This window comes from Leuresthes tenuis, unplaced genomic scaffold (genome assembly GCF_036924035.1).
Source record: "Leuresthes tenuis unplaced genomic scaffold, fLeuTen1.0.hap1 SCAF_24, whole genome shotgun sequence".
Classification (NCBI taxonomy): Eukaryota; Metazoa; Chordata; class Actinopteri; order Atheriniformes; family Atherinopsidae; genus Leuresthes; species Leuresthes tenuis.
In genome coordinates this window covers 28,911,629-28,924,379 of record NW_027325378.1, presented here as the reverse complement: position 1 = coordinate 28,924,379, position 12,751 = coordinate 28,911,629, and the positions used below count along the sequence as shown (strand labels likewise).

The following is a 12,751-nucleotide window of genomic DNA, read 5'->3' as shown; positions in this document are numbered from 1 at the left end:
ATGGGAGCCGTTCCATTAAGCTCTTTGTAGCTAACATCAGGGACTTGAATTTGATGCGGGCGGCTAAGGGCAGCCAGTGGAGTTCAATGAACAGAGGGGTGACGTGCTCTTTTAGGCTGACCGAAGACCAGACGCGTCGCCGTGTTCTGGACCATCTGCAGAGGTTTCATAGTACAGGGAGACCATTGCAGTAGTTAAGGTGGGAGATGACCATGGCCTGCACCAGGAGTTGGGTGGCATGTTGGGTCAGGTATGATCTGATCTTTCTTATGTTTAGTAATGCAAAGCGGCACGAACGAGCAACCGAGGTAACGTGATCTTTAAAGGTTTGTTGGTCATCAATCATGACACCCAAGTTTCTAGCTACCTTTGATGGAGCAAGAGATAGGGATTCAGTTTGGATGCAGATGCTGTGGTGTATGGTTGGTTTGGCTGGGAAGACAAGCAGTTCAGTTTTTGGGAGGTTAAGTTAGAGGTGATGGGCTTTCATCCATGTTGATATGTCAGAGAGACAGTCTGAGATTCGTGCTGAGACCGTGTGGTCATCAGGTGGGAATGACAGATAGAGCTGGGTATCATCAGCATAACATTGGTATGAGAAGCCATGTGATCAGATGATCTGTCCCAATGAGTTGGTGTATATGGCAAAGAGAAGAGGTCCCAGTACTGAACCTTGGGGGACCCCTGTGGCGAGGTGGTGCGCTGCAGAAGTGTGACCAAGCCAGGATACTTTGAAAGACCGACCAGTGAGGTATGATTCAAACCAGGAGTGTGCTCTCCTTGTGATGCCCATGCTAGAGAGTATGGACAAAAGGATACTGTGGTTGACTGTCAAATGCAGCTGATAAGTCGAGCAGGATAAGTACAGAGGACTTAGCTGTCGCTCTGGCTTCTTTTAAGGCTTCTGTCACAGCCAATAGAGCCGTTTCGGTGGAGTGTCCACTTTTAAACCCAGATTGGTTTGGGTCAAGGAGGTTGTTATGTGAGAGGTAATCGGTGACCTGCTTAAAGACGCCCTTTGAATGATTTTAGACAGAAACGGGAGGAGAGAGACCGGCGATAATTATCCACATGAGTTGGAGGGAGGGAAGGTGTCTTGAGCAGCGGTGTAACCTGAGCTTGCTTGAATGTGGTAGGAAATGTGCCCGATGTCAGTGAAGCATTAATCACATGCGTGACTGCTGCAGTTACAGTAGGAGCAATGGATTGGACATGTAAAACATGTAAAACATGTCCATATATTTATCCTGTCCTGTATAGTGGCTGTGAGCATGGCAGGTGGAACTGTTCCATGGAGCCCTGCCCAGTTGATGGTGGTTTGTCTCTCTGGGGCCCCTGGAGCCCCTGCTCGCTCTCTTGTGGAGGTTTAGGAGTAAAGGTTCGTTCTAGGGACTGCACACAGCCTGCCCCAGCCCATGGAGGGAAGGACTGCCGGGGGCCTCGTCAGGAAACTACCTACTGTCAGACTCCTGACTGTCCAGGTGCAGTACAGGGGGGAGTTTATGTTGAGTGAATAAAACTTCTTTGTTTAGTGGCTGAATGATAAATTAACTTATCATGTTTTTGCTTTTTGGTAGCTGTTGTTGCTCCCACAGAGGAACCCACCATTCCAGGTAAAATACCAAATTTCAATTCGAGTATTCTACTTTTGATATGTCTTTTCTTCTGTACTTTATTGCACATAATGACTTTACTCGTTTCTTACTAATTTTAATTCTGTCTTTGTTTCTTTCTTTCTGTCATCCTCTTTCCTCCTTTATCTTTTCAGAAGAGGACTTTGGCTTCTCTTCTTGGTCATTGTGGAGTCCCTGTTCTAAGACCTGCACTGATGTTCAAAGCCCGGCCAGAAAGTCACGCCATCGACAGTGTGTCAGACCTCCCTGCTCAGGAAACTCTCACTATGAGAAAGCCTGCAACTTGCCCCAGTGTCCAGGTATTGCTACACAGTATTTTTTGTGTTTGTTCCAGTCAGTCTGACTGATGTCTAATCTTTACTTTCAATATTCAGTAAACATGAATTTCAGAAACAATGTGCTTGTGATGTTTTAGGCAAAGGTTCCAACTGGATTTTCTTTACACTTACACATAACTTTTTAACTTTCTACTAAACACTTTACTGTTTATTCACACACACACACTTTTTATTAAATATTTTCATTGCATAGATGTCATACCTTTTCTCCATAACACTCATTAAAGGACATATTGGGGACAGGGTGGGCTTCAGTGCCATGCACCTGCTGCAGTGTTATGATGTAACACTGCTGTTGCAACTAGTGGTCAATGGGACCCTCCTGGATTGTTCCAAAGCAAAATGAAAAAAATGAACTGCTTGGTAAAGATACCACCACAATACAAATTTCTGGTCATTACTACCATCATGCCATTCATAATGTAGTGTGTTTAATGTGTGCCAGAGAGCACAGAGGCAGTCGTGTATTTAGCTGCTCAGAATCTCTCACCAGCTGCATTCAGAGAATGGCATTTGCATGATAGGGACAATATTAATTGCAGAAGACTGTAGGTTAGTGACTTCAGATGAACCCAACTCTTCGATGTGATCTTTACAAGAATGTACAGCACTATACAGGTTTTTCCTGTAATGAATATATTGTCATGAATAAAAGCCGTAAAACTAATGGCTGACTATAATTGTTGTAATGAAGAAACTATGAGCTAAACATCACTCGTTAAGACACCAAGCTACTTTACCACAGTATTCAGCAGTCTTATGACATTTTGTAATATCTTCCCATATGTACTGTAGGTGAGGTGTGTGTAGGAGGTAACTGTGCACAAAGGAACTGTTCTTGGACAGAGTGGGGGGAGTGGGAGTCCTGTTCGCGGTCCTGTGGAGTGGGTCAGCAGCAGAGGATCAGAACCTTCCTTAGCCCTGGTACTAACGGCTCATGGTGTGAGGACATTGTTGGAGGCAACCTGGAGCATCGCTTCTGTAACATCAGACCCTGCAGAGGTCAGTCAGCTCAAAGGGATGTTTCAGGAAGCGGGCTTGTGTTGCGAATGTTGGCAAGATAAGTCAAGAATTTTAGTTGGCACTTCATTTAAGAATTTTTTAGATATCAGATGTTAGTCTTGAAACCTGTTGCAGTGAACATTTCCTTACTGTGTTGTATAGTAATGTACTACAGATTATTCTTAATGGTCAATACTAAAAACAAGGTGGCCTATTCTGACTTTGTAGAAAGTCGGAGAAAGTCAAAACGAAGCTAAATTATTTGTGGAGTTGTGAGTAATCTGCATAGTATTGAACAGAAGTTGGAACATTTCTTCTGTTTTCAACCTGATTTAATTGAAATGTAAATGTGCAGTTTTTTGTCATCATTAAAACACCAAACTAAACTTGAGTGTGACAGGACACATGAATGTTAGTGTCCAGTTTAAGAAAAGCATATTTGTGTTAATGAATCACTGTTTTACAACCATAAACTAGCCACTGATGACATGTCCAGTTTCTTTAATAAAAGGCTACTCAGACTATTTCCTGCTCTGTGTTCCTGATACAGTGGATGGAGGCTGGTCCAGATGGAGCCCCTGGTCCCGCTGCGACAAGCACTGTGGTGGTGGACGCTCCATACGCACTCGCTCCTGCTCCAGCCCTCCACCCAAGAATGGTGGGAGGAAGTGTGAGGGAGAGAAGAACCAGGTCAAGCCTTGCAACACCAAACCTTGTGGTGAGCCTGGACACACACTGATGTGTGGATCACTGTGACCTTGAATGCTCATTAACTCAGTATATGGACATTTTCTTTCAAACCTTTGATCAGCATTTTTGGTTTAGTATCTTGTGTAAAAAAAAGAAATTTCATGAAAAATCATGACCTTCTGTTTGTGTTTTATCAGATGAGAAAGGGTGCCCACCAGGCCAAGAGTTTGTGTTGTGTGCCAATCAGTGTCCACAACGCTGCTCAGATCTCCAGCAGGGCATAGAGTGCCAGGGCAGCACTGAATGTCAACCTGGGTGTCGATGTCCCAAAGGTACTGAAACTGCTGCCATTTAATCAAAACACACCCCTTATTGAGTCTGTATGTGTTTTCAATTCAATTCAGCTTTATTTATATAGCGCCAGATTACAACAATTGTCATCTCAAGGCACTTAAGTAATATAGTCCAATTCAAGGCTAACTCTTCCCTGCAAGTCTTTTGTCAGCCTCCTCACACACAGATGGATATCTGAATTACTTTACAAAAACTCTGTAAATTCCATGAACGAACACACAACTGGATGATCCAGAAAGGAAGAAGGTTAAAGGTCACTGCTCAACTTCATGTGTAATGTTAAAGAGCACAAACCAAGTCAGAATTCTGGGTGTCACCTTGGACTCAGACCTAAATTTCAACAGCCATATTAAGTCTGTTACAAAGTCAGATTACTATTATCTCAAGAATCAACAGACTTATGTGTCAGTGATTTAGAAAATTTGGTCCATGCATTGCACTTCAGCAGACTGGATTATTGTAACAGCCTCAAACGACTGCCCAGACAGCTGCAGCTGCTCCAGATCGGAATCCCATCATTTCACCTTTGCATCGGGCTCATTTCTCCCCTTTTCCTTTCATACATTTTTTTATTGCATGCCTTAATTGTGATATATTTTTCATATCCACCAATCCACCTATGGCTTGTTTTTACTATGTGTAATCACTTTGGATAACTCTTGTTTGAAAAGTCTCTATAGATAAAGCTTTGATTGATGGAACTCTAAATGAATAAGCTTCATCTGTGTATTTGTGTTGTTTGTGCAGACATGTCGTCTGCTGCTCTCACTGTTTGTGATTATTTTTTTGTTCAGTGATGGTGAAAATACTTCTGAAACTGATCTGGCTGGTGACCATCTTGAAGCAGAAAATATTTAACTTAGAATTTAAAAAGGATGTGTGTGTATTCAGGTCAGTTGCAGCAGGATGGAGTGTGTGTGCACGTGTGGCAGTGTGACTGTCTGGACTTACTGGGACAGATTTGGGTGGCCGGCAGCTGGCACCAGGTGGACTGTAACAACTGCAGCTGCTCTGATGGACAGCTTGTGTGCACCAATCACAGCTGCCAGGCTACTTGCGTTTGGAGCTCCTGGTCTAGTTGGGCACCATGCAGTGTTTCCTGTGGGCGGGGCCAGAGAACCAGATACAGGTAAGGAACAGACAGGCTATAATTATCTGTTTTTTTTTTGTGTAATTCAAACTTTTTTTCTGCACAAAGTGCTCATTAAACTTCATGCAGTTACCAGTCCACATGTGTCCTGGAAACTTGACAAACTGTAACATATCCTATGAACCAGTTCACCTGGAAAATAATTGTAATTTTAGTTTAGAGTAACTTCTCCTTATTTTTTATTTTACGTTTGCAACACTCGGGATGTTTTTGTTGTCTGATTTAAGTATTAGCACACAACACAATTTAAACACATCATGAGACACAAACAACGCAGGGCTAGCTGTGCTGCTCTCATTTGTTTCAGTGAGAACGCAGAAAGCTTCGATAGACCATCCCAACTCTTAGTCAGTGGTGGGTTTTTTATACTATTGTGGTGGTCAGCAGCAAAGTAGTTTGAGGGTTGTTAGACAGCTCATCCAAGTCTTCAGAATTGTGTCAACAGCTGTCTGACTGTGAAACAGCCAGTCAAAGCGGCTTCTTAAAAGAACTATTGCATCTCTACTATATAATAATGCAATAAAAACAGTAATACAATGTTTCAAGATGTGTTTGGTGGCAGGGTCATAAAGCAGCATTATAATTACATGATAACATTTCCATCCATCTCTACATTTTCTCTAACCACTTAATCCAATTCAGGGTTGCAAGGGTTATAAAATTTCCCATTGTGATGGTAGAAACTGCTACTAACAAGTTATAGGAAGCCTTGAGTGATATTTGTAACCTCAGTTTAGCACAAAACCTTTGGAAAGGTAATGTGTGCAGATTTTAACACCTTTGCTGTGATATTTGTTGAGCAGCTGGTGTAGCAGGAAGAGATCTCAGAGGGCTCTCCAACTCACATCTGCTGAAAGTGCTGATGGCTTCATTTTTGATGGTGTATGAGTTGTTCATGGACCATGTTATTCTGTCTGAGACTGCAGGTGAAGAGTATACAGCAACACATTGTTTCAGGGAACTTGTATTGAGAGTTTTGGGATGTACGCCTGATGTTAAACGAGTCTGATTGGTCTGTTGGTTGGGAGGTTAAGTCCTCAGTAACACAGCATGACATCCATTCCAAGATGTCACTTTGTGGCTGCCAGTGACTGAGGGATGTTTGTGTTATTAGTGGAATTACATAACAGCAATTTTACTTACATCTTCTTAAGACCTGGGCATAGTATGAATAATTGTCTTTCTACACATGTTCCAGTCAACCAGAGAGGAGGAAAGATGGCTGACAGCTGTTTTGTGTTATTCCAGGTCCCTGATCCCAGAGACTGAAGGAACAGATTGCCACTTTGAGGAAGTGCAGCAGAAATCCTGCAACCCAGGACCCTGCCCACCTATCTGTCTCCTTGACAACCAGGAACTCAGTGTGGGAGACACCTGGCTACAGGGAGAGTGTAAGCAATGGTGAGAAAGATGAAGACAATCACAGAGGATACAAACATTTAAAGTTTAAAGCAGCACTGAACATATCAGAGATGATACTTCTTTCTTTTGCTTCCCAGCATATGCACCCCAGAGGGAGTTTACTGTCTAGACACTGACTGCAGAGGTAGGTCACTGTAGTCATTCTGACCAAACAGTGAACACGGTGGGCCTAAATATGGTAGAATGACATGAGCACCAACCATAGATGCAACCAAAGAGTCTAATAAATTCTGTTGTGGTTTCCAGTGGATGGTGGTTGGACCCCCTGGTCGGTGTGGTCTGACTGCTCTGTAACGTGTGGTCAGGGCATACATGTTCGAACCCGTGCCTGTATCAACCCCCCTCCACGAAATAACGGGACTCACTGCAGCGGGCCAGAGAGAGAAAGCCAGCACTGTCAGACCCCTCCTTGTTTGGGTTTGTTCAATGAGACAATAACTGTTCTTCACTTTTACTGGCAGTGCTTTCATGGTGTACCTGGTCGCTCTATGTAGTGCACTGCCCGATCTCTTGGTATAACTTGATATAGATTATGATCGTTTTAAGGAGGAAAACACTTGCTTTTATTAACTCTGTTGTCCACAGATGACCTTTGCCCATGGTCGCCGTGGTCATCATGCTCCCAGAGCTGTGGGGCAGGCTCTGTAACACGACGCAGGGGGTGTGTGTGTGAGGAGGGAGGAGATTCTGCGTGTCCCCCTGAGGTTGAAGCAGTGAGGATGAGTGAGGAGACTCAGCTGTGTTATAAACAGCCCTGTCCAGGTACACGCAGCCAAAATCTTAACAAAGCGTACTCCGAGCAGCAGACAACCAGGAGTACTGAAGCCAGACAAATCTGTACAGCTGAAAACCGTGTGTGGTCCACGTTCCGAAGGGATGTTGGGAGATTCAGAGTAGCTGTTAATATTGCGTCGAGCCTATCAGTATCGTCAGCACGTTACAAGAACAGCAGGCACATCGTACAAGTTATAATATAAATAATTAATATGGCTATATACACGACTCACAAAAAGTTTAGGAATTTCAGGTTGAACCTAAAATGCATTAAAAGTAGGGGTGTGACGATTTATCACTGTGACTCAGGTCACGAGACGAGACGAGACACGCCTATTACTGCCATTTATCATTTCCGCCAGGTACCCAAAATGCTGCTAAACAACCAATTTGAAAGTGGCGGGGGCATCTTCAATGGTAATACCGACATCATTCTGGCTGCTTGCTGCTTCCCCTCCCTCTCCTCTTTTTCTTCTCCTTCTTTAGGTTGTGGCAGGCTAGACGTAGCAAAGGTACATTACTGCCCCCACAGGTCACAAATAGAAGTTTGGATAGCTCGCGCAACGAGAAATATCTAATATTTAATCTTGGGAGATCTCCATGAGATCTCGTCACACCCCTAATTAAACCTTTACAGGTGAACTTAATGTGACTGCTTATAAACTTTTGAATGCACATGTCCAACTCTTCAATGTTTCAGCACTTTTTGCACAAGTTGCTGTTCTCTAACAGTAGCTTAACGGCAAAATTCACAACAGGTGTTTGATCCATGAATCGACCAATACATTTGCTGGTTCAATTAGAATTGGTATTTAAACAGTCCTCCTCATCAGGCTGTTCACATTTTGACATCATGAGACCAAGACGACACCTAACAACTGCTCAACAGTACCTCGCCATTATGAGGCTTCAAACAGGATGTTCTCAGACGGATGTGACCACTGAGCTTAGAGAGTCACAGAGTTTCATCAGCAGGTTGCAACAGAGATACAGAGAGACTGGAAGAGTCACAGAAAGGCATAGAAGTGGACGTCCTTTGGCCACATCCCACACTGATGACCTCCTCCACCACACCTGATTCAAATGAATGGCTCCTTATCAGGCCACTGCAGAGCTTGTTGACGAGCTGATCATTTGAATCAGGTGTGGTGGAGGAGGGAAACATTGAAAACATGCAGGGCAGTGGGTCACGAGGACCAGAAAAGCACATAACTAAATGTTCTAAATATTTAGTGTAATGTGTGGTTTAAAATGGATGCATTGTACATTTACTGATCAGGAAGCTGACCCACCAGGACGAACAATTGCAGTGATGCTGCAGACAGAAGTCAAACATAAATAAGAATGAGTGTGCTTAAGCCTGGGGACACTTGACTTGAGGAATAGTCTTGTTTTGCAGGTTGTCCCATGTCAGCATGGAGTGTTTGGTCTCAGTGCTCATGTACATCTCAGAGGCAGCAACGCTACCGTGTAGCACTCACAGTGGCCACTAGGGGTCAGCAGTGCTCTCCTGTGGAGACACAGAGCCGGCCATGCGGTGTGAGTCAGTGTTATGGTGAGTTAACCTCTCAGTGTACACATAGGTGTGTGTGTGTGATGTGTGTTGATACTTTGTAGGAGCTACAGTAATTCGTGTTTTTTCCCTGTTTGCAGCCTGTGAAGCTCCATTTGTGTACTCTGCATGTGGTGCTCCCTGTGAGAAGCAGTGTGCACTGCTAACCAGTGGAGATGTGTGTTCAGGTGTCAGGGAATGTACACCTGGCTGTTACTGCCCACAGGTGAATTCTTATAGAATTTGTCATCTGTATTATTTCTTCTTGCCATTATAACATATGTACTGTTCCATTCAGTGAAGTACACTTTTTACACAAATGAATCAAACCAGAATACTTATGTCAAACCTTCAGGTTCATGGTTGTGTTTTCAGATAAAAGAATGAATATGACTCATAACACAGTAATTAATACACAGATGCAAACACACCAGTCCACGTTAGGTTAATATTATTATTATTTCTGAGTAGCCTATAAATCTTGAATTACATCCATCAGCATTGTATTTATCTGGATATATTCATTTGAATCTGAAGACAAGAATGGGAATATGAAAAAACACGGCATGGAAAGGTGAAATATGTTGTGCTCCATTTGGTTATTAGTATAACATAACATGATATGAATTGTGATGACACTTTTATTCAAATAATTTTAATTCAGTTTTATTTATATAGCACCAGATTACAACAATTGTCATCTCAAGGCACTTAAATAATATAGTCCAATTCAAGCCAATTGGAATTCAATTCATTGTAATCATGATCCAATAAAATCCAATTAATTCATATAGAGCCAATTCAATAATAATATCCTAGCTAAGGAAACCAACAGATTGGACTGAAACTGGTCTTCAGTCCAATCTCCCGTCCTGAGCCTGAGGGACTGTGGAAAGGAACGACTCCCTTTAACAGGAAGAAACCTCTGGCAGAACCAGAACCAGGAAGAAACCTCTGGCAGAACCAGACTCAGGAAGAAACCTCTGGCAGAACCAGACCCAGGAAGAAACATCTGGCAGAACCAGACTCAGGAGGAAACCTCTGGCAGAACCAGACTCAGGAAGAAACCTCTGGCAGAACCAGACCCAGGAAGAAACATCTGGCAGAACCAGACTCAGGAGGAAACCTCTGGCAGAACCAGACTCAGGAAGAAACCTCTGGCAGAACCAGACCCAGGAAGAAACCTCTGGCAGAACCAGACTCAGGAAGAAACCTCTGGCAGAACCAGAACCAGGAAGAAACCTCTGGCAGAACCAGAACCAGGAAGGGTGGCCATCCGCCTCGACCAGCTGGGGTTTGAGAAGACAGAAAAGAGGGAAAAGAGGGGGGAAAACACCATAACACCATTCAAAGGATATCTGTTGGAACAGGGAAACATAGGTTAATAACCACAATAATGTCACATGTACATAATATCATTTGAGAAATTAAACAGGGGGAAAAAGAGAGCAAAGTGAGGAAAGGTGTGACAGATGAGGTCCCCCAGCAGTCTAAGCCTATAGCAGCTTAACTATGGGATGTTTCAGGATCACCTGAGCCATCCCTAACTATAAGCTTTATCAAAAAGGAAAGTTTTAAGTCTAATCTTAAAAGTGGAAAGGGTGTCTGCTTCCTGGACATTTACTGGCAGCTTATTCCACAAGAGAGGGGCCTGATAACTGAAGGCTCTGCCTCCCATTCTACTTTTAGAAACTCTGGGAACAACAAGTAAACCTGCAGTTTGGGAGTGAAGTGCTCTGTTAGGAAAATATCTTACAATGAGATCTTTAAGATATGATGGAGCTCGGTCATTAAGAGCTTTATATGTGAGAAGAAGAATCTTAAATTCTATTCTGAATTTAACAGGGAGCCAATGAAGAGAAGCTAAAACTGGAGAAACATGATCTCTGCTGTTAGTTCTCATCAGAACTCTGGCTGCAGCATTTTGGATCAGCTGGAGGCTTTTCAGAGAATATGTGGGACAGCCCAATAATAAAGAATTACAGTAGTCCAATCTTGAAGTAACAAATGCATGAACTAGTTTCTCTGCATCACCCTGAGACAGGATGTTCCTGATTTTAGCAATATTACGAAGGTGAAAGAAGGCAGTCCAAGAAACCAGTTTTATATGTGCGTCAAATGATAAATTCTGGTCAAAAATAACTCCAAGGTTCCTCACTGTAGAACTAGAAGCCAAGGAAATACCATCTAGAGTAACTATATAACTAGACAATTTCTCCCTGAAGCGCTCAGGTCCAAAGAGAACAACTTCAGTTTTGTCTGAATTTAAAAGCAGACAGATCTGAGTCATCCAGGTCTTTATGTCTTTAAGACAGGCTTGTAGTCTGACCAACCTGTAGGTTTCATCTGGTTTCATAGATAAGTACAGCTGAGTATCATCAGCATAACAATGGAAATTTATGCCATGCTGTCTGATAATGTTACCTAATGGAAGCATGTATAAAGTAAAAAGAATCGGTCCAAGCACAGAACCCTGAGGAACTCCATGACTTACTCTGGTGTGTGAGGAAGATTCTTCATTTACAAGAACAAACTGGAATCTATCAGATAAATATGACTTAAACCAGCCTAATGCAGTTCCTTTAATCCCAATAACATGTTCAAGTCTCTGTAACAGAATGCTGTGATCGATCGTATCAAATGCAGCACTGAGATCCAACAGGACAAGCACAGAAACAAGTCCGCTATCAGAGGCTAACAGGAGATCATTGGTAACTTTCACCAGTGCTGTTTCTGTGCTATGATGCACTCTGAATCCTGACTGAAACTCTTCAAACAGATTATTTCTATGTAAATGATCACAAAGTTGAGCTGCAACTATTTTTTCAAGAACTTTAGGCAAAAAAGGGAGATTGGATATAGGTCGATAATTAGCCAACACGTCTGAATCAAGAGTAGGTTTTTTTAAGTAAAGGTTTAATTACAGCAACCTTAAAAGTCTGAGGTACATATCCTATCAACAAAGACCGATTGATCAAATCCAATATGGAAGTGTCAGTTAAGGGGAAAACCTCCTTGAACAGTCTGGTTGGGATTGGGTCTAACATACAAGTTGATGGTTTAGAAGAGACTATTGCTGTTGTTAGCTCAGAAAGATCAACTGGGCAGAAGCCGTCTAAATACAAATCAGGTTCGAAAGATACTTCTAAAGCTGCTCTACTTGATGATACATCAGTGATAATAGTGGGAAGGATTCCATTAATCTCCTCTCTGATAGAAACAGTTTTATTGATGAAGAATCTCATGAAATCATCACTGCTGAGAGTTAAAGGAATACATGGCTCAACAGAGCTCGGACTCTTTGTCAGCCTGGCAACAGTGCTGAAAAGAAACCTGGGATTGTTCTTATTCTCTTCTGTCAATAATGAATAATAAGCAGTTCTAGCTTTACGAAGGGCTTTCTTATAAGTTATTAAACTATCTTTCCAGACTAATTGAGACTCTTCTAAATTAGAGGAAAGCCACTGTCTCTCCAGCTTTCTTGCAGTCTGCTTTAACGCAGCTGTGGATTATACCAAGGAGCCAACCTCTTCTGACTGATTACCTTCCTTTTCAGAGGGGCAACATTGTCCAGTGTTGTACGCATTGAAGCTATAGTTCTGTCAACAAGAGAGTCAAGTTCTACTGGAGTAAAATTTAGGTAGCCATCCTCTGTCATATCTGCACATGGCAGTGAAGAAAAGGATGATGAAATCAACTCTTTAAATCTGGTTACAGCATTCTCTGACAGACGCCTTCTATATGTAGAATTCTTCTCAGAAGCTGTATAGTCACTGTGATGGACGTTCTTTTATGAACGTTGACTGATTGTAAAAACCTAAATATGGACTGATGA

General features: G+C 42.5%; 1 protein-coding gene across 1 annotated transcript in view; it reads left to right on the top strand.

Moving 5' to 3' along the window:
* The window catches only part of sspo (SCO-spondin), a 145,238-nt gene that overhangs the window by 102,377 nt on the left and 30,110 nt on the right, over positions 1-12,751 (top strand). Inside the window, exons 87-99 of the mRNA XM_072378859.1 lie at positions 1,261-1,481; positions 1,578-1,613; positions 1,769-1,933; positions 2,768-2,974; positions 3,525-3,692; positions 3,862-3,996; positions 4,910-5,147; positions 6,417-6,569; positions 6,668-6,714; positions 6,837-7,007; positions 7,176-7,352; positions 8,764-8,919; positions 9,018-9,142. Coding sequence (XP_072234960.1) covers positions 1,261-1,481; positions 1,578-1,613; positions 1,769-1,933; positions 2,768-2,974; positions 3,525-3,692; positions 3,862-3,996; positions 4,910-5,147; positions 6,417-6,569; positions 6,668-6,714; positions 6,837-7,007; positions 7,176-7,352; positions 8,764-8,919; positions 9,018-9,142 — 1,999 coding nt within the window. The remainder of the gene's footprint in view (positions 1-1,260; positions 1,482-1,577; positions 1,614-1,768; positions 1,934-2,767; positions 2,975-3,524; positions 3,693-3,861; positions 3,997-4,909; positions 5,148-6,416; positions 6,570-6,667; positions 6,715-6,836; positions 7,008-7,175; positions 7,353-8,763; positions 8,920-9,017; positions 9,143-12,751) is intronic.